This window comes from Lathyrus oleraceus, chromosome 4 (genome assembly GCF_024323335.1).
Source record: "Lathyrus oleraceus cultivar Zhongwan6 chromosome 4, CAAS_Psat_ZW6_1.0, whole genome shotgun sequence".
NCBI classification, from domain to species: domain Eukaryota; kingdom Viridiplantae; phylum Streptophyta; class Magnoliopsida; order Fabales; family Fabaceae; genus Lathyrus; species Lathyrus oleraceus.
In genome coordinates this window covers 485,289,883-485,310,482 of record NC_066582.1, presented here as the reverse complement: position 1 = coordinate 485,310,482, position 20,600 = coordinate 485,289,883, and the positions used below count along the sequence as shown (strand labels likewise).

The 20,600-nt window shown below is 33.6% G+C and overlaps 1 protein-coding gene across 2 annotated transcripts; it reads right to left on the bottom strand.

Annotated features, from left to right (window-relative positions):
- Nucleotides 1-1,251: 1,251 nt before the first annotated feature.
- LOC127076451 (probable LRR receptor-like serine/threonine-protein kinase At1g05700) lies at nt 1,252-15,958 on the bottom strand. Of its 2 annotated transcripts, XM_051018116.1 has the most exons (13): nt 15,861-15,958; nt 15,207-15,747; nt 14,631-15,103; nt 14,376-14,517; nt 14,218-14,289; nt 3,531-3,602; nt 3,366-3,446; nt 3,071-3,210; nt 2,748-2,968; nt 2,542-2,668; nt 2,360-2,422; nt 2,093-2,282; nt 1,252-1,815 (listed from the first exon to the last, which is right to left on the bottom strand). In XM_051018116.1, exons 1-13 carry the CDS (start codon nt 15,955-15,957, stop codon nt 1,410-1,412), a joined length of 2,625 nt encoding a protein of 874 aa, XP_050874073.1. In that variant the 5' UTR covers nt 15,958; the 3' UTR covers nt 1,252-1,409. The 2 variants fall into 2 exon arrangements, with proteins under 2 accessions (XP_050874073.1, XP_050874074.1); XM_051018117.1 differs by lacking the exon at nt 14,218-14,289.
- Between the last annotated feature and the right edge of the window lie 4,642 nt (nt 15,959-20,600).

The following is a 20,600-nucleotide window of genomic DNA, read 5'->3' as shown; positions in this document are numbered from 1 at the left end:
TTGTATTTTGAGTTGTATTTTTTGTTATTCTCTCAATGTATAAATACTCTTGTAATATTTCCAATTCCAATTAATGTCAAAATTACTATTCATCCAATATCGCTCTTTTCTCTCTAATTCTCTCTCAACTTCATCTTCCCCAATTTCTTATCTCCCACCATTGTCAAACCTTCAATTTGAGTTTTTATGTTATAACAGATTGAATCTTCCCCAATTTCTTATCTCCCACCATTGTCAAACCTTCAATTTGAGTTTTTATGTTATAACAGATTGAAACGCTGATTGATTTAATCTTTTCATCAATCGAAAAACATATATTTTTTACGAAAAATTCTGTTACGTTATGATTTTAATCCAACTCTAATTTCAAAAGAAAATGTTTTAAAGTTGGTCTTTTTGGAAAAGGTATATTTGACCCCTTCTAGACCATTAGAGTCCAAATTCTACCCCAACAGACATAGTACACAAGATACAACTATATCTTATTGAAATATAATGAACCTAAAAAAATGCATTTATGTGGTCGCATGAGAACTGTCTGTCATCCTCTTCATCCGCAATCCAACCTTAAATTCCCTATCAAATCCCAAACAACTTTATTGATAAATGAGTCATTTGTACCTGGTACAGTTCCACAAGAGATTAACTTGGTGACTAGGTCTCGGATAGGCGCCCATGCATAAATTAGACTACAATCACTCTCATCCTTTTATGTCTCCTTTGCATGGATGCCCTCTTCAACATGTTTATCCGGTTGTCCTTCCATAATGGGAATTAGTTAGGACGTGATATTTATCACCTTATGCAGCTTGTACAATTTTCTAACCGTGTAAGTTTTTAGTGTACCAACTGCTTTTGAATAGGAAGACAAATTTTGTTTCGAGCAAGATTTGTTCTAAAATGAGAAAATGATTGGTACAAGACCGACACAAATAATTTAGAGATCATGTTCAAATTTTTTAAATAGACCTCTAATAAAAAAATATTTTTTTTAAATTATTATATATTTAAATTATAAATAATATCAAAAATTAGATAAAACAACTTAATTAAAAATAGTTTTGCAGAAATTGAATTCATAATTTCATATAAATATGATTTATGCATCTCATAGACATTAAATCATTTTAACTATGTTTCAATTCACATTTATACAAAAGTATAAACTGTGGGATTTTGGTAACTATTCAGTCATGGAAGCTGAAGTAATGGTTGTGAAAATATATATATAATTAAAAGAAAAATATTGCTTTTTAATTAAGCATCATTCATACAATACATACATAAGTATATGTGATACACAACTCTTTTTGCTCTTAAATAAGTTTTTGAATAATCATTATTATTTACATATCATAAAAACGAGGATTATTATACAAAGAAATTTGGAGTGGATCATTGTATAATGGTTACCTGGCTGAAGGATAAGATTCTAATTCCACACATACAGATGGCATTTCAACTATAGATCTTTCTCTTCCATTATTTTTCTGAACCATTTCCAAAGACAGACATTCATTTAGCCCTGCCAATATTTGACTAATGTCTGGCCTTTCAGCAGCAATTTGCAAAATGCATGACATTGCAATCTCTACAACTTTCCATGCTGAATTGATATGGAATTCTCCCTTCAACCTTGGATCAATTACTTTTTTAATATCTCCTCCTTCTATTATAGGACTAACCCATTCAAGTATGTGAATGCTTTCTCCATCTACTCTTTCTATTGCTTGACGGCCAGTCATCAGCACAAATAGAATTATTCCAAAGCTGTAGACATCATTTCTTTTACTTATGTTTCCTGTTCTCTGACATCTATAAACAAACCAAACAGATAAATTGCATGATTAATCCTTAAAATTATAATAATGTCATTCTTCTATATTTATTCTTGGACTACATAAAAATTATTGATCAATAGGTTGCTGAGAGAATCCAAATGTTTTATTTAGAAACAAGAAGAAAAAAAATTAGTACATTTTTCAAAAAACAATTACAACCCTTTAGCATATATTACAAATATTTAACATATATTTCACATTATCTGTCATGTCGTTTGGCCAATGAAAACGTTGTACAATTAAACACTTACTCAGGATCAAGGTAGCCAAAAGTACCAGCCGGGCGTGTGGATATATGTGAATCAATCTCGTTACCAAAAACTCTACTTAGACCAAAATCTGCAATCTTGGCATGCATTTTTTCATCTAATAATATGTTGGAAGGCTTCAAATCTCTATGCACAATAGGGGGTTTAATTCCATTATGCATATAATCAATTCCTAAAAAACCATCAGAAATTAAATAAAGTTTAAAGGTATATAATACAAGGAAGACGTTGTTATAAATAGCACGCTACCGTATGCAGCATCAATTGCAATGTTAAGTCTGTCATTCCATTTTAAGATATTTGAGTTTCCCCCTGAAATCAGATAAACATTTGTCTTGAAACTTTAAGCAATCATTTAAAATGAAGGCATATAGGAAAAAATATTCTTCACTTGTTAGCCTTTAAGATATTGCTGATAAAATATAAATTACCTAACAAGTGTTGTTGTAGATTTCCATTGGCCATGTACTCATATATTAATGCTTTTATTTCACCTTCATCACAATATCCAATGAGGGAGACCAAATTTTTATGATGAACAATCGTTAGAAGTTGTGCCTGATAAAAACACAGGATACTCCATTTAAATATAACTTAAATAAACTAATTTTTTTAAAACGTGAATATGATTTCTAACCTCTGACTGAAATTCCTTATAACCTTGCATGGATGATGGTGAAAGCCTCTTAACAGCGACTTGAGTTTGGTCTTGTAGAATGCCAATGTAAACTTTTCCAAATCCTCCTTCTCCAATAATAGTTTTGAAGTTTTCAGTAATATTTAGAATTTCAGCATGACTGAATATTTGATGTTTTGATGCCTTTGAACCTTCTCTCTTAGAATTTGAAGACATAAGTACTGCGCAATAAGAAAAAATGAATGAAAATATGCAAGAATATGGAGAAAAAAAAATTAATTACCACACTATTCATAGATTTAAAAAAGGCCTCTAAGAAGTACCTTTTCGCTTTTTGAATATCCAAAATCCAAGTAAAAGCAAGAGGATTACAAGTAATGCAGACAATGATGCAATAAGTGCTACAAACGATTTCTTCTTTTTGCATGATTCCTTCATACAAAGATCATGATTATCATCCACACTGAAAGGAGTAAAATGTGTATAGATATTAGTTATTATATCATAGATATATGTATATTACCTTTCTCAAAGTGAAACTAAGATTCACATTAAAACTGCATTGAGTTCAAGTCATTTGGATGTTAAAGTTAATATAGATTTGAGAATGAGGCACACCTCAATAATAGTGAACCTCTTTTTGACCTCTCAAGTAGTCCACTTGGAACCAACCCCGTAAGATTGTTCTTTCCCACATTTCTGCCAACACATGATAAATAAATATGACATAATATTTTTATTTTATACTAATAATCAAACAAATTGCATTTTCATGAGACTTACAATACTTTTAGTGACCGCAGTTGTATCAGAAAATCTGGTAAAGGACCGTTTAAGCTATTGTTTGATAAATCCCTGAAAAATAGATAGCGTGTGAAATTAGATTTATGCATAACATAATAAATTTTTTTTAAGAATATATATATATATATATATATATAAAATACAAACAGTATTTGTTCGAATACAAAGTTTTTAAAAAAATATATGCTAATATTGAATTTATTGCATACGTGTTGTTAATGGTGCAACCAAGTACTCATTCTCATTAAACAAAGTTAACAAAAGATTTTTTATTACATGGATACAAAGAGTAAAATTAATTATATATAAGGGAAGGGAAGTTGGTTATTAACAAACTTAACTAACAAGCTAAGCAATTTCCAACAAACTAAAGCAAAAGAAGGAGAAAACTAGAATAACTTGTTGCACAAGTAACTGAAATATCCAACATCCCCCCTTAAGTTGGACTATGCAAATCACATAGACCCAACTTAGACATGTTGGTAATGAAAGGGCCTTGGTGCAATGGCTTGGTAAAATCATCTGCAAGCTAATTTGAACTTGAAACAGGAAAGAGTGTGATGGATTTGTTTTGAATCTTCTCGTGAATCACATGACAATCAATTTCGATATGTTTGCTTCTCTCATGGAAGATAGGTTTATGTGTTAGGTAAATGGCTGATTTGTTGCCACAATAGATGGAAAATGGCATAGGTAAGGTGATGCGGGAGTCAGAGATAAGGTGATGGAGTTATTGCAGTTCACAAGTTAAGGATGCTAGTGCCTGATATTCTACCTCAGTGGAGGACCTAGAAACTGTTTGTTGCTTCTTGGATTTCCATGAAATGAGAGAAGTGTCAAGAAAGACGCAGTAGTCAATGATGGATTTTCTGGAATCTGAACATCTTGCCCAATCAGAGTCAGCAAAATCATGAAGTTTGAGTGAAAAGGAACTAGAGAATAAGATGTATTTTCTTGGAGAAGATTTGAGATATCTGAGTATGTTGATGGTTGCATTGAAATGAGGAATCAAAGGATTGGAGATAAACTGACTTAGGTGTTGAATAGAAAAAGCTATGTCAGGTCTGGTATGAGTGAGATATAGAAGTCTACCAATGAGTCTTTTATAGGTAGTAGGATCTGTTAAAGGTGTACCTTCAGTTTTAGAGAGCTTGGTATTTGGATTTAGGGGAATAGGAGATGGCTTGACACCTAAGTTACCAGTTTCCTCAAGAAGTTCAAGGGTGTATTTTCTTTGATTGACTATAATGCCTTTATGTGATTTAGAAATCTCAAGGCTAAGAAAAAATTGAAGATTACCAAGATCTTTGATGCAGAGGGTTTTGTCAAGGAATGTCTTGACATGAAGGATCTGCTCAAGAGAATTTCCTGTGAGGACTATGTCATCAACATAGACCAGAAGAGCAGTGAAAGAAGATGCTTCAAACTTGGTGTAGAGAGAGTAGTCAGCTTGAGATTGTGTGTAACCCAATATAAGAAGTGCAGTAGAGAGCTTATAATACCATTTCCTACTATCTTATTTCAAACCATAGAGGGATTTGTGAAGTTTGCAGACTTGAATGGGAGAAGATTGAAAAGCAGGATGACCAGGAGGAAGGGTCATGTACACTTCTTCATTCAAATCACCATGTAAGAAAGCATTATTGACATCTAGCAGTTGGAGATGCCAATTATTGGTGGCAGCCAAAGCAAGTAATACTCGAGCTGTAGTGAGTTTTGCAACTGGGGAGAAGGTGTCAAAGAAGTCCACACCTTCTTGTTGAGTGTAAGCTTTGGCCACAAGTCTGGCTTTGTATCTTTCTATGGTGCCATCAGCTTTATGTTTGATTTTATACACCCACCTGCAACCAACAATAGTTTTACATGGTGGAAGTTCAACAAGGGATCAAGTTTGATTCTGATCAAGGGCAAGTAACTTAGTTGCCATGACCTGTTTCCAACAATCATGTAGAGAGGCTTGTTTGTGGATTTGAGGTTCAATGTTAATGGAGATAGAGCCATAAAAATCTTGATAAGAAGGTGTGCAACATTGATAGCAAAGAACATAAGATAAGGGATATGTATAATGGGTGTGAGTGACATGATGATTATTCAACATAGAATTACAATGAAAATCTTGCAAGTAAGAAGGAGGTTTAGTAACTCTAGTCGTTTGAAGGCAGCGGAGTAGGAGGAAAGTTATTGGGGGAGGTAGGTAAGGGTGAGGTAGGTTGCACATCAAGTATGTCAGTTGTGTGATCAGGAGAAGATGTAGGGGAAGTAGGTTGCAAATCAAAAACTGGAGGTGCATGTGGAGGAGTGGTGTGGATAATCTCAACTGGAATAGTGGGGGTAGGGTAGCTACAAAGTCAAGATCTAAAGATGGAGGTAATTGAGAGAGGTCTTGGGGAGGTATGGAAGTTGAGGTGGTAAGTGTAGTGGTTTTAAAAGGGAAGTGTGTCTCATAAAAAATGACATTCCTAGAGACAAAGATATTATGTGGGTTTAAATCATATAGAATGTAAATCTTGGTTCCAACTTTAAAACCAAGGAAAATGGATTTTCTGGCTCTGGTGTCAAACTTAGTTCTATGAGAAAGTAAAGAAGAGGCATATCATAAGGAGGCAAAAACTTTAAGGTGAATGATAGATGGTGGTTCTTTATGGAGAAGTTCATAAGGACTTTTGTAGTGCAAGAGAGTGGTAGGGAGTCTGTTTATAATATGAATGGCATGTTGGGTACTGAAGGTCCATATGTTTAGGGGAAAGTTGGCTTGGAAAGTAAGGCACTTGACCATGTTTAAAATGAGTTGGTGTCTTCTCTCCATAACACCATTCTGTTATGAAATTTCAACACATGTTCTTTGATGGATGATGCCTTTGGATTGGAAGAAAGAATCCATAGAGAACTCAGAGTCATTATCAATTCTAAAGCTCTTTAAAGTGGTATGGAATTGGTTTTCAATATATGAAACAAAGTTAATGAGTTTGCCTTTGGTTTCATGTTTAGTTTTCAGAAAAATAACTCAAGTAAATCTACTAAAGTCATCAACAAGGATAAGGAAGTATTTATGTTAGAAGATGGAAGTGGTGGAGAAAGGTCCCCAAAGATCACCATGTAATAATTCAAAAGGAGCAAGATAAATAGATGTGCTTAATGGAAAAGGAAACTTCTTTTATTTGGCATAATGACATGAATCACATGAAGACCATGCATTTTTATTAGATACAAAAGGTGGAATTTAGAAATGGCATGTAAGCCAACATTAGAGATATGACATAATCGATAATGCCATACAAGAGAACTAGAGTTGTAGATTAGAGGAACATTTCTATCAGGTGCAGTATTTATGACATACAATCCTTTGCTCATGTTAGTTATACCAATCATTTCCTTGGTAATGTTCTGCAAGATGTGATAGGTATTAGAATTGAATTGCACAAAACAATTATGAGACAATGCAAGTTTAGGAATGGATATCAAATTAACATGAAATGAGGGGATGTACAAGACATGATGCAACGTAAGATTAGGAAAAATGTTAAAAGAGCCAGAAATATGAGTCATAATTGTGATACCATTGGGAAGGGATACAAATATAGGTGTTATGGTATGATATAAGAGAAAAGAAGTTAGGGTAAATGTGATATGGTCAGTAGCACATGTGTCAAGTATCCACATGGTAGGTTGCTTACCATCAGAGGAGGATGACTTGGATATCAAGGCAAGGGGTGTGCTGGAAATGGCATTGGTGGTAGGGTGAAGAGTGGTATGAGATTTTTATAACAAGTCAAGGAGACTGATACTGCTCCTGAGTAAAACCAAAATACTTGGCACTTGAAGTTCTTGCACTAGTAGAATTATTGTTAGTTTGAGAGTTAACAACAATAGAAGGTTGAGAAGGTTTTGCCTTGTTCTTGAATTTGGAGGATAACCATGTTTAACAAAACAAGTTTCTATGGTGTGATTGGTTCTTCCACAATGTGTGCAGACACGATTTGTGTCTTTAGAGGGTCTTGGTCATTTCCATTTTGGCTTGTTCTGAACAGCATTAGCCAAATAAGATGTATAGAAAGATTGATCAGTGGTGTCAGTTGATAGATCAAGATCGGGAGTGGAAAATTCTCTTTCTTGTTGAATAATCATGGAAAAGACTGTATCAATGGGAGGTAAAGGACTTGGAATCGTGATCTGAGATTTGGTTGCATTGAATTTCTCATTGAGCCCTTTAAGAAAATGGATCACATAGTCTTGATCACGATAGAGTTTCAAAGAAGATATATCATTGGAGCTACATTGTATAGCGCATCTGTAATGAGGGATTGACGATAGTTTTCCAATTCATCCCAAAGAACCTTCATCTTCGTGAAATAATTAGAAACTTTCGTTGATCCTTATCAAAGCTTGTACAATTCTTCTTGAATATCGGAGATACGAAATATATCACTTTGAGAGAATCGAGTTTTCAGGTTCAACCAAACACCTGAAGCAGAATCAATCCAGAGAAGATGTTTGGCTATGGATTTAGTAATGGATTGTTGCAGCCATGCAAGAACCATTACATTGCATATAATCTAAAGAGCATAGAAAGGATTTGTGGAAGGAGGTTTAGGGAGAGTGTCATCGATGAACTTTTGTTTGTCCTTGGAGATCAATGCAATATGCATGGATTTGTCCCAAGAATGATAATTCTTATTATTGAGTAATGGAGAAACAAGAACTATGGTTGGGTTTTCATTAGGATGAAGATAGTAAGGGTTTGTGGTATTTGTTGCACTACGCCAAAAACTGGAATAGACAGCGCACCTTAGAGGGCGCTTTCTTAAAGAAGCGCACTCTAAAGTGAAGAGAAAAATAAGGAGGAATAGACAACGCACTTTAGAGGGCGCTTTTGTAACAAAGCGTCCTCTAAAGTGAAGCGAAAAAATAATGAGGAAATGGAGGGACACCCATAGAGGGCGCGTTTATGAAAGCGCCCTCTAAGGGTACCCTTAGAGGGCGCTTTTAAAAAAGCGCTCTCTAAGTCCATGTACATTTCCAGTTTATAAAGCGCTTTTGGAAAACCTTAGAGAGCGCTTTTTTAAAGAAGCGCACTCTAAAGTGAAGAGAAAAATAAGGAGGAATAGACAGTGCACTTTAGAGGGCGCTTTTGTAACAAAGTGCCCTCTAAAGTGAAGCGAAAAAATAATGAGGAAATGGAGGGACACCAATAGAGGGCGCGTTTATGAAAGCGCCCTCTAAGGGTACCCTTAGAGGGCGCTTTTAAAAAAGCGCTCTCTGAGTCCATGTACATTTCCAGTTTATAAAGCGCTTTTGGAAAGCCTTAGAGAGCGCTTTCAGAAGCGCCCTCTTAGGCCCCCTTTAGAGGGCGCTTTTTTTACACAAGCGCCCTCTAAGGTCCCCTTTATTAAACATTAAAATTATAACATATATACTGCATGTCTCTTTATTTTCCCTCTCTATATGCTATTTCGTTTACGTAACTGGGTTTTCTCTCTACTGCGATTACTCTCTACTGCGATTACTCTCGTCCTCCGTTCGTTCTCCCTCCCTCACCGTCGTCGTCACCGTCGCCTTTTTCTGCTGCTGCGTTCACGTTCACTGAGTTATCTGCGTCCACCGTCGCTGTTCACTTTCTTCTCCATCGTTACCGTCACCTTGAAGGTATTTCTCTTCTCCATCGTTACCGTTCACTTTCTTCAGGTGTTTGAATAGGGCATTTTCTAAACTGAGTTTTACATTTTGTGCATTACGTTGATTAATGTTGTTTAGGGAAAACGAGCACTATATGGTGTTCATGAGCACCTTGTTGTAAGGTTTTTTATTTCTGATTGAAAACTGATGTCATTTGGAGTGTGTTTGAGCTTGTGCTTGGAAGTTTGATGATTATGGATGCAAGTTTGTTCATGTTCCAAACACCATAAGTTTGCATTGGTCTTTTGTATGCAGTAGGTGTGTGTGAGTTTGTATTCAATAATGATGAAAAAAAGAGAGAGTTTAGATTGTTGTAACATGAGAGAAATGGAAGGTATATGAATGTGTTTTTTGTGTAGCTTCACGAATATGGTCATTGTCTTACTTGGGTCTTATTGAATCATTTCTATATTACAGATAAAATGGCTAACCAAGACGATACCCATGACGCGAGTGGATCACGTAACAATGTTGAAAAAGAAATCAAACGAGGATTGACTGTTATGAAGTCAATCATTCGTGCAAGAGACAAGGGTGAAAAATTCGAAGTATATTGGAGTGTTGAAGACCAACTAATTGAGCCTAACGGTTCAATGTTGGCAAGTTACATTGGTTCCCTTGTTCGACAACATATTCCGATTACATGTGATAATTGGAGAAGTCCGGAATTGAAGGTTGGCAAAGAAAAAATATGGTCCGAGATACAGGTACTTACCATATATTATTATATGTTTTTTTTGTTGACTATTTGTTGACCATATATTGTTATAATATTACTTATAATAACACACTCCATTTGTATGTATTTTAGAGATCCTTTCACATCGATGAAAGCCGGCAAAAATATTGTATTCAATTGGCCGGAAAAAGACTCCGAGGATTTCGATCCTTTTTGTCCAACAAATTTCTCAAGGATGAGGAAGGAAACTTTGTTGAAGCAGAACGGCCAATGAAGTATGCGGAGATTATTTCAGCCGAAGAATGGGATAACTTTGTCGCCAAAAGAAGAAAAGAAACGAAAATTCCATGTAATGTCTATTAATTATGGTATTATACAATTGTTAAGTTACTTGGTTCTAATATGCCTTAAACTTTTTTATCCAGGAAGTAAGCGACAAAAATCGGAAAAGGGCATCAAAACCCGCGTATTCGTACAAAAAAGGGCGTACGGGATATGCACGGTTACAACAAAGAATTGTGAGTATATTCAAATGCTATGAGCTTATACATTGTCACAATATGTTATAATTGATGATCTTATAATCTGATTCAATTTGTAGCTAGCCGAGGAGAAAAGTGACGCAACATCTCTTCCGGAGCACGTATTGTGGAAGGCTGCTCGGGTTGGGAAGGATGGGGTTGTCGTTGAAGCGGTTCAAAATGTTTATGACGAATGTGTAAGTATATGAAACATTATTTCTTTAATTATATCGAAAATTTTGTTAGACATATAATTCATTTTTAATCTCCTCTAATAATATTTCAGGAGACTTTATCCCAAACCTTACCTTCAACCGAGGTCCAGGATTGCAGGAGCGTACTTAGTCGAGTACTAAATGTTCCTGAGTATTCCGGTCGTGTGAGGGGTAAGGGTTTTGGTGTGACTTCGTCGTCATTTTATAAAAAACCAAAAACAAAAAATCCTACCAACAAAGAGGTGATGGAGACCTTGGCGGAGTTAAGGGCACAAGTACTCGAACTGCAAAAGGAGAATGCAAGGTATAGAGAGGAAAGGTGCGGTTCCGAGGCAAAAGATACTAGTGACCGAGCTAGTATCAATTGTCAACCGAAATTTCCCGAGGTAATTATATATGTTATTATGAAATTAAAATAGCACTTTTTTACTTAACACATATACACGTTAACAATAACATTTATTATTGGTTTAGGGCATTACACCTTGTCAGCTGTATCTATCGTCACCAACTTATCGCATGGTTGGCAAGGGAAAAGTGCACAACACTTCGGGTGAATTACTTCACCATAATCCCCTCCCGGTGGGATATATGAAAGTTTCGGTTGACCTTGTATTAGATACCGACGCGCTTCTACCATTACCTGACGTTGTTTCAGAGACAACGTTGATGCGAGATGCAGTCAGATCCTTTGTTGGATGGCCGTCAGATCTAATTTTCCCAGATGCCGAGGTATATATGTTCTAAATGATTATGAATATTTAGTATTCACATTTCAATTCAGCTACAATTATGATATTTAATCAATCCTTATTACATGGTAATGTTAGACTCCTACAAGACCCACACATAAAGCTGGTAAAGGGATTTCAAGACGCATCGAGTCGGTTGCATCTCAAAAAGAGGTACAAATATATATACCCATTGAATTATATACGCAACGATTCTGTTGCATCACAAAAAGTCATAATTTAATTTATATGAATATTTAGGTTCCCGGTCAAAAGTTGAAAAAAGCTGGTAACGGTATTCCAACGACGTCCGGGACAAAATCTCAAATTATGATGCGTCTTGAGAAAATGGTGGAAGAGTCTGATATTATGCACGGCGCCATCCGTAGTGTAGATTTTGATGAAGGTGTTTTCGGAATTACTCATTCCGAAATAATTGCAAAGGAGGACATGCAAGAACTTTTTGAACACGAAGAATTGGGCATCGCTGTCATTCATACATACATATGGTACTCCGATCAATCTATTATTTACTTAGTTGAACAATTTATTTACACATTTCAATGAGTAGTCTAATGTTTATTATGTTTCTATTTAAGGTATATGTATGTAACATTGATGCGGGGAACTGAATTGTGTAACCGATTCAATTTTATTGCTGCTTCCCGTATCAACACAACGTTTATAACGAAAAATCCAACATCCGTAAAGAATGAACTAGTCGATAGATTCATGGCGGTCGGCGATAATACTACACCTAGTTTGTATTTTTTACCGTTTAATTCTGGCAACGGGTTAGATTTTCTTTCTAATAATTTCATTCTAATCTATGTATATCTTTTACGTAGAAAATTTTCATGCATCTAAATTTTTGTTTTATTTTACAGTGGTCACTGGGTGTTGGTTGCTATGGATCTTTCGAGACTAATGGTGTATTATCTCGATTCGTTATCGGGTGATTGGAGTAAATATCCGAGTATGAAGAAGACGGTTGACGCGTAAGTGAAATTCCCCTAAATATTCGTGTGTATTTGTATATTTAATTATGTCTGTCAGATTGATCTCAATATACGTTTTTATTTTGTTAGGGCAATACTAAAATTTAGATCGAAAAAGAATTATCGTAATAGGAAGGACATTACCTGGATCAGAGTTCAAGTATATATTAAGTATCTTATTTTTGCTTATAATAGTGTTTGTTTTTTTGCTTATAATAGTGTTTGTAAGAAATTAACTATATATATATTGTTTGTTTTTCTGTGTAGTGTCCTCAGCAAAACAATTCGGTCGATTGCGGATTTTTTGTATTGAGATTTATGAGAGATATCATTGCGTTGAATCGTATAGACATCCCAAAAATTGTATGGAATAATAACTTAGGGTTTATTTTAATATTATCGGATATTTCATCTAATTTGTTACTAAATCATGAATATGTTTTATTCTCTTAATTGTAGTACTTTGAGGAATACAAATCTTACTCAAGAGCTCATTTGGATGAAATGAAGGATGAATTGTGACAATTCATTGTTGATCAAAGAATCATATAGCTAGGTTGTATATTGTTGTAATATATGTATGGAATGTTGTTGTTGTATGCTGTTGTTGTATATATGTTGTATATTGTTGTTGTACTTTTACTAAATCATGAATATGTTGTTGTATATTGTTGATCAAAGAATCATATATTAATGTTGTATATATGGAGGATTAATGTTGTATATAAATAGATTCATGTTGTATATATCAATGGATTAATGGTGTATAACATTGGATTAAAGGATGAAATCAATATGAATTTTACACTTTTGCAGCATGCGAACAGGTTCCCAATTAAATATCCACTGTTTTTCAAACAAAATTTTTTAAAATAACTAACACTTTAGAGGGCGCTTTCTGTACGAAGCGCCCTCTAAACACTTTATATTGACAACTTTAGAGGGCGCTTTGTCCAGAAAGCGCCCTCTAAACACTTTACATTGACAACTTTAGAGGGCGCTTTGTCCAGAAAGCGCCCTCTAAGGTGGCCCTTTATGGACCACTCCAGAGGGCGCTTTTTTCTGAAAGCGCACTATAATGTGGCCCTTAAAGGGCCATTTTAGACAGCGCTTTCTCCAGGAAAACAAAGCGCTGTCTTTACCTATGCCAGCGCCACTTTAGAGGGCGCTTAAAAGCGCTGTTATAGGTCAAAATAAGCGCCCTCTTTTCCCTTATTTGGCGTAGTGTTGAGAAATCTTCATAATTAGGTATAGCCATTGGAGAAGATGAAGATGAAAAGGAAAAAAATATCAGAAAATGTGAGAAAAATGAAAGAGAGATGTGGAAATTGTTGTTGATACCATGTTAATGGTGCAACCAACTACTCATTCTCAATAAGCAAAGTTAACAAAAGATCTTTTATTACATGGATACAAAGAGTAAAACTACTTATATATAAGTCAAGGGAAGTTGATTATAACAAACTAACCAACTTCCAACAAACTAAAGCAAGAGAAGGAGAAAACTAGAATAATTTGATGCACAAGTAAATGAAAATATCTAACACTAACACGTCTTTATTCATTCGTGTTTATGCTAAATAGGTATGTATTGGAAATCAGATAAAACAAGAAGGATCAGATAGATCAAATCATCAAATCGCAGGCTCAAATTTATCATGTAACACTTATCTTTCTTCTACTAATAATGTCTTATTAATTGAAAGACTCGTGAATGACATATTGAGCCTAAATCAATTAAGAGATAATTGTTATAATGTAGTATTTTATCAAAAATTGCTATAAAGTTATAAGTAAAAGAGATTGCTATATCCTCTTTAGTGAGTTTAGAAAAAGTTTATGAACTCACAAATATTGTAGCATAGAGAGCTTTGATATAGAAGCTACTATCTGCCCTGTCAATCCACTTGAAGACAAATTCCTGATCACATTTCCAAATATAATTTAAGAGGAAAATCAAAGTTTTTGAATTTAGCATATAGTTTATTTAAGGGATTGCAAACTTACAAAGATGTGATTCTTGGAGGGTTATTGCTATCACCAATACTACAGTTTAGACCTTCCCACATATACTTCAAAGGACCACATGGATCTCCTTCCCAAGTTTTAGCCACCCCATAAGCCTTCTTGATGCTTGTGATAGTATCAACTAATATTCAACATTCAAAAAAAGTTTCAAAAGGATTTCAATCCAACTTGCACATGGTTTACTTTACACAACAAATGACACAAAATACATGAAAATTTAAGAGATTAACATACCATCATCCTGGTTTGTTTCTGATTGTGAGAAGTCTAATAGTTTATAAACCTCAAAGCCATTGATGATAGGTGGAAGAGTTGAATTCTCTGTCCTTGAAAGTGAAAATATATACTTTCTGGCTCCAGTCAAAGTTACTGTACTAAATATGGTATCTACTGATCGGTATGCAGGTATCTCAGGTCCATACATAAGTTCTCCATTCATCATGATATTGAATGCTCTAGTTTCATTTTCAGCCAGCTTCTCAACCTCATTGAAGTGCAAATATGAGTAATATTGGTCATTTAGATTATCCGAATTCCAACTAAATTGTATAGGAGCACTTTCATTAAATGGTGTAACAGCAGTACTCATAACAATTCCTGGTGGTTTATAAATATTCTGAGTTAATATATCTTCATTGCTGCTTAGTTTTTTCATCTCATCCCATTTAAAAGGAAACCAGACCCGGTCATAATCATCGTCTTTGTACCTGTTGTTTGTACATGACCCAAAAACATATTAGTTTATTATATATGTGAATCATAGACACCATGTTTGTGTGACACATATCAGATAACTTATATAACTCTTACCTGTATTCCAAGTTTGTGATGGAACCTAAGTCAAATCGAAAGAAATTTGATAACACTGATTTAGTTGAGTGTGTGACATAAGCTTGATTGTTCAAAGTCCTCAATTCTATGACGGAAATGAAAGGAGTTCCTTTGCCTGTGTTAACAAGACATGGTTGTATGTACTCTAGTGACGGAGTGTAAATGATCTCACTGGTTGCGATGCGTGATAAGTTGGTGAATTTCACTGTATCCCACACATTAGGTCCAAAATGAATATCAAATTGTGGTGGATCATTTTGATCATCATAGTTTCCATAGTAGAATGAAGCTCTGATTAAATATTTAGTACCATTGGTTACATCTATTCTGTAACAGTTTCTCACTCCAGTAGGAAAGCTTCTTACATGTTCTAGTTGCTGTAGAACAGTGTTGCCTATAGGGGGTATCCTGATAGATACACCTGTATCTATGAATTTTGCATCTGAAATGTAGTTTATGCCTGTGGTTGTCTCAGCATAGCTTGATTTTTCAGGTAGACCACAGTCTATGCTGATGAATCCTGAGATATAGATAGGAACATATTATGATAACTTCAACTACAATAATTAATAGTAGTAAAAAAATATGTGAGATAAAGAAGTTATATATTGGAAAATTCATAAACAAATTAACCTGATTGATCCTGAGCTTGTATCAAAACAAAAATAGCATGGACACATAGCAATACTGAAAGAAAATGTAGGGATATTCTCATCATTGTTTGCTTCATTTGAAATACAATTATGATTATAGCATATACTGATTAATATTACTAGCTAGAGTTGCATCTTGGGTTTATTTCTTGGCAACGTAGTTGACTTTTCAGGAGATTTTGACTTCTTTTTTTAATGTGAATAACATTTTAACACACAATTTAAAAATAAATAAAAAAACGACAAGAATCCACTATAAATTTACAAAAAATTGAATGTTAGGTTTATATAATATAAATTTTCCATCTAACAGTTTATTTTATTAGACTATTGATTCGATTAGTTTTAATATTTAAATAGTTAAAATAATTGAAAAAAATAAAATAAAACAATATATAAAATTTAAAATAATTACAAATAAAAATAAAATAAAATACGTGAAAAGACAAGTTGGCATATCTGAAATTTTATTATTAATATATATATATATATATATATATATATATATATATATATATATATATAATTTTGATGACTAGCTTTACAGTTTTAGATGACTAAGGTTTTTCGAAGATCTAAAATACTAAAAAAAACTATATTTTAAAGTTAAAATTAAAAATATATATATATGTATATAACTTTTATGGTTAAATTTAAATTTAAATTCAAATCAACATATTTATATCTTCTTTAAGTATCTATATGGTTTCTAAGACAATATATTTAAAAAAACTCAAAATCAATATTAATATTTAAAAAAAAAACTCAAAATCAATATTATTAGCCATGTTTTTGTGACAATAGTTAATATTCAGTATATAATATTTTAGTTAATAGAATGAGGAGTACCGTTTTTTTACTATTTTCAGTTATTTGTGGTTGATTGAACAGGGATAGAAGATTTTTCTTTTAAATCAATCACTAGGGAGGAGGGGTCGATTTTGATTCTAATTTTAAGAGGTTGAGATTACTAGGCAATTTTGGATTGTGACCGTTTTAAGAATCTTGGACAGGATGGAATTAATTTTGACTTTATCAAAGATTTCTTAGACGTCTTAAAATACAAGTTGATGCACTTTTTGTTGATTTTCACCGTAATGGCAAGTTGACAAAAGGCATAAATAGTACTTTTATTGCGTTAATTCCAAAATTTGAGAGTCATAGGTGTTTGTCGGATTTTCGACCTATTTTGTTGGTTAATCATCCGTATAAAATTATATCTAAGGTTCTTGCTAATAAGTTGAGACATGTCATTAGAAGCATTATTTCTTAGTTTCAATCAGCTTTTGTTAAAGATAGGCAGATCCGGAACGACATTCTTATAACTAATGAAATGGTGAAAATGCACATAGCTTGAAAAAAGAATTATTATTATTTAAGGTTAACATTGAAAAAGTCTATGATTCGGTGGACTGACAGTATTTGGGTGAAGTTATATGTAAAATGAATTTTTCGTTTATGTGGCATAAGTGGATATTAGAATGTATTACTATGGTAATTGCTCATGTACTTGTGAACGGGAGCCCAACTTATGAGTTTAAGTTGGAAAGACGTATTCGTCAAGGTGACATGTTTTCCCATTTTCTCTTTCTGATAGTAGTTGAAGGGTCACATGCTTTAATGAATGATGTAGTGGAAAAAAGAATGTATACATGGTATGGGGTGGACGCAAAATGTTGTTCTTGTTACTCGTTTATAATTTGTTGATGATACGATATTGATGGGAGTTAAAAGTTGGGCAAATGTCTGAGCTTTGAAGGAGGTGTTGATTCTTTTTAAAGCTATATCGGATTAAAACTCAACTTTCATAAAAATATGTTGTTTGCCTCTAAATCTTGGCCACATGAGGCAGCGATGGTTATGAAGTGTAAGCACGGTCGCCTACTTTTTTTGTATTTGGGATGTCTATTGGTGGAGATTATTGAAAGCTTTATTTTTGGTATCCTCTTGTTGATCGTATCAAAACAAGACTGTCATGGTGGAAGAGTCATTTTCTCTCTATGGGGGATCGTCTGATTCTTATTAAGTATATCATGTCCTCCAGTCTGGTCTATTTTTTTTTCCTTCTTCAAGGCATCCTCAGATATCATATTTTCTCTTAAATCTATTTTTAATGTTTTTTTCTTGGAGGGGGGGAAGTGAGAAAAAATTTCTTGATTAAATGGTATACAATTTGTTTGAAAAAAAATGGAGGTTAGGAGGTTGAAGGAGTTTAACTTAACATTACTTGGTAAATGGTGTTGGAGGATTCTAAATGAGACGAGAAGTATTTTGTATAGGGTATTGTGTGCTCAGTATGGTGAGGAAGTGAGTGATTATGTTTTAGGGATAGTGTTGGTTCTTATTGGTTGGGGGATTTGAAAAACATAAGAGGTGTTGGTTTGGTTGATGTAGGGTGGTTGCTTGATAACATTGATCGGAGAATAGAAGATGAGTCTTCTATTGTGTTTTTTATAGATCATTTGTTTGATGGTATGTCTTTGAAGGTTAGATTTAGTAGGTTGTTTGATTTAGAGGAGGATAAAAGGGAGACGGTAGTAAAAATAAACGAGTTGGGGTGGTGAGAAAATGGTGAGTCCTAGAAATGGCGTAGCAGGTTGCTTTCTTAGGAAGAGGAGTTAGTGGATGAGTGTATTAAGCAGTTAACCTTAGTTGTTTTGCAGGTAGAAGTAGAAAATTGTTGGGTTTGAATTTTACATCCATCTTCTTGCTACACGGTTAGTAGTGCTTATATATATTTGTCGGAAGTTGACTTCAACAACAATTAGGCCAACTCTCCATTTTTGTGGTTTAAGACTATGCCACTTAAAGTAGTTATTTTTGTCCGGCGGTTGTTATTGAATCGTAGTCCGACGAATGACAGTCTGGTTAGGCGGTGGATTCTTGTCACACATGATCAAAGATGTGTGGCGAATTGCAGCGTGAAAGAAGATAGAGATCATATGTTTGTAACATGTGATTATTTTAGTAAGTTATGGTCTATTATTTTTAATTGGTTAGGATTCTCAACGGCATCCCAAGGAACGATTTTTTATCATCTCTTGTAGTTTAGTGCGCTTGGTGGTTTTTTGAAAAATATTTGGTTGATTTTTAACACTATTTGGTTCTCAGTGGTTTGGGTTATTTAGAAAGACCGAAATAAATGTATTTTCCATTATAAAACAGAACAATTGCAGACGTTATCTAAAAGGGTAAAGCTTTAGTCAATGTGGTGCTTAAAGTCAAAATATGTTACTTTCGATTATGATTACCAATTTTGTCGGTTAAATCATTTAACTTGTTTATCAATTGTTATGTAGACTGTTTTTTTGATCTTTTTCAGAGTTTTTGAATGTGATTTTCAATATATATATATATATATATCATTTTGATATTTTCAAAAGAAAATGTATTAGTTAAAATATTTGTGTTCAATTATTAGACAAATTTAGTAATTTAATGTTATTAATTAATTTATCCTCTTATTACGGGATGGAGATAGAGAGTAAATTTAAACATCATCTCAACGACCAATTCTTAAACAACCAACAATTGGATGATAAATATGATATAGTAAGCAACTATTTTGTGACTTTCGCAATAATATATATCCAACTTAAGCAATTCATGCATATTTTACTAATTCAATGGTGTAATTTCTAAGTCATGCTGCAATACATGCATATTTTACTAATTCAATGGTGTAATTTATTTTATTTTCTTTCAGATGTAACTGTTATTATTAAAAGATGTTGCTTAATATTAAATAACTCAACCTGTCACATACTCACACGTAGATTATCTCAAGTAATAATAAAAATTTGGAATATATGCTGATATTCATGCTTTTTCATATTTATTTCGTTCGTACATTTCTAATTTGGAAAATGTACGTATCGTGGAAATAAAAAGTGTTGACTTTGTCCCATACTCTTTGCATATGTTTCATGCAATATACAATGTTATCTTTTACGTATCTTTTTTTATAGAAACTTTAAACCAAAAAAGAGAAGAGTAATCATCAATTATTATCGGGGAAGTGTAATGTTAGTTGCTGCGCAAGTGTAGAGGAATGAAGGGGTGAACAAAGTCAATTAACATAATCAATTAATTAAGCCAACATGATCGCACAAAATCAAGAATCTTTGCTTGTTTGATTTGAAAATAGGAAGATATGTTCTTAGTAACTTAGGCTTTGTTGGTCAGTTTGTAGGGAACGAGAAACAGAGCTTTCGAGGGGAGAATTATAAAAAAATAGATAAATATCGTCAACTTCCACTTGCTCAACAAAGATGTATTGAAAATTTATACATTCTTCACACCAAGCTCTCCCTCCCTTCTTTTCTCCAACTCTGTGCCATAAAAAACCTACTTTGTATTTGAATTATTTCATGTATAATCTTCCTAGGTGCTTTGAATAAGGACATAAAATAAATTGGAATTGGAATACTTGATGATATGGAATTCAATAGTATTACTCTTCCTCCGATTGAGAAAAACCTTCATTTCCATGTTGATAACTTCTTTCTCAAGCTTTCTACAAATAGACTCCTAGTCGAGTATCTTCTTGGATTGGAACCCATAGGGATGACTAAAAACTTAAATGGAATTGAATCCAGACAATATTGTTAGGTTTATATTTATTTATTTATAAATTATGTTGAGTCAGTCCTGTTTTTAATTGTTTTACTGTCGGTTAGTGTATTTGCTATGTCAAAGTTGTTAGCACGTTAGTAGCATT

Coding starts and splice junctions, on each gene's coding strand:
- LOC127076451 (XM_051018116.1), bottom strand. CDS start 15,957: ATGAAGCAAACAATGATGAGAATATCCCTACATTTTCTTTCAGTATTG. Junction 2,423..2,541: donor TCTACAACAACACTTGTTAG/GTAATTTATATT, acceptor ATCTGATTTCAG/GGGGAAACTCAAATATCTTA. Junction 1,816..2,092: donor TTTGGCTACCTTGATCCTGA/GTAAGTGTTTAA, acceptor GTTTGTTTATAG/ATGTCAGAGAACAGGAAACA.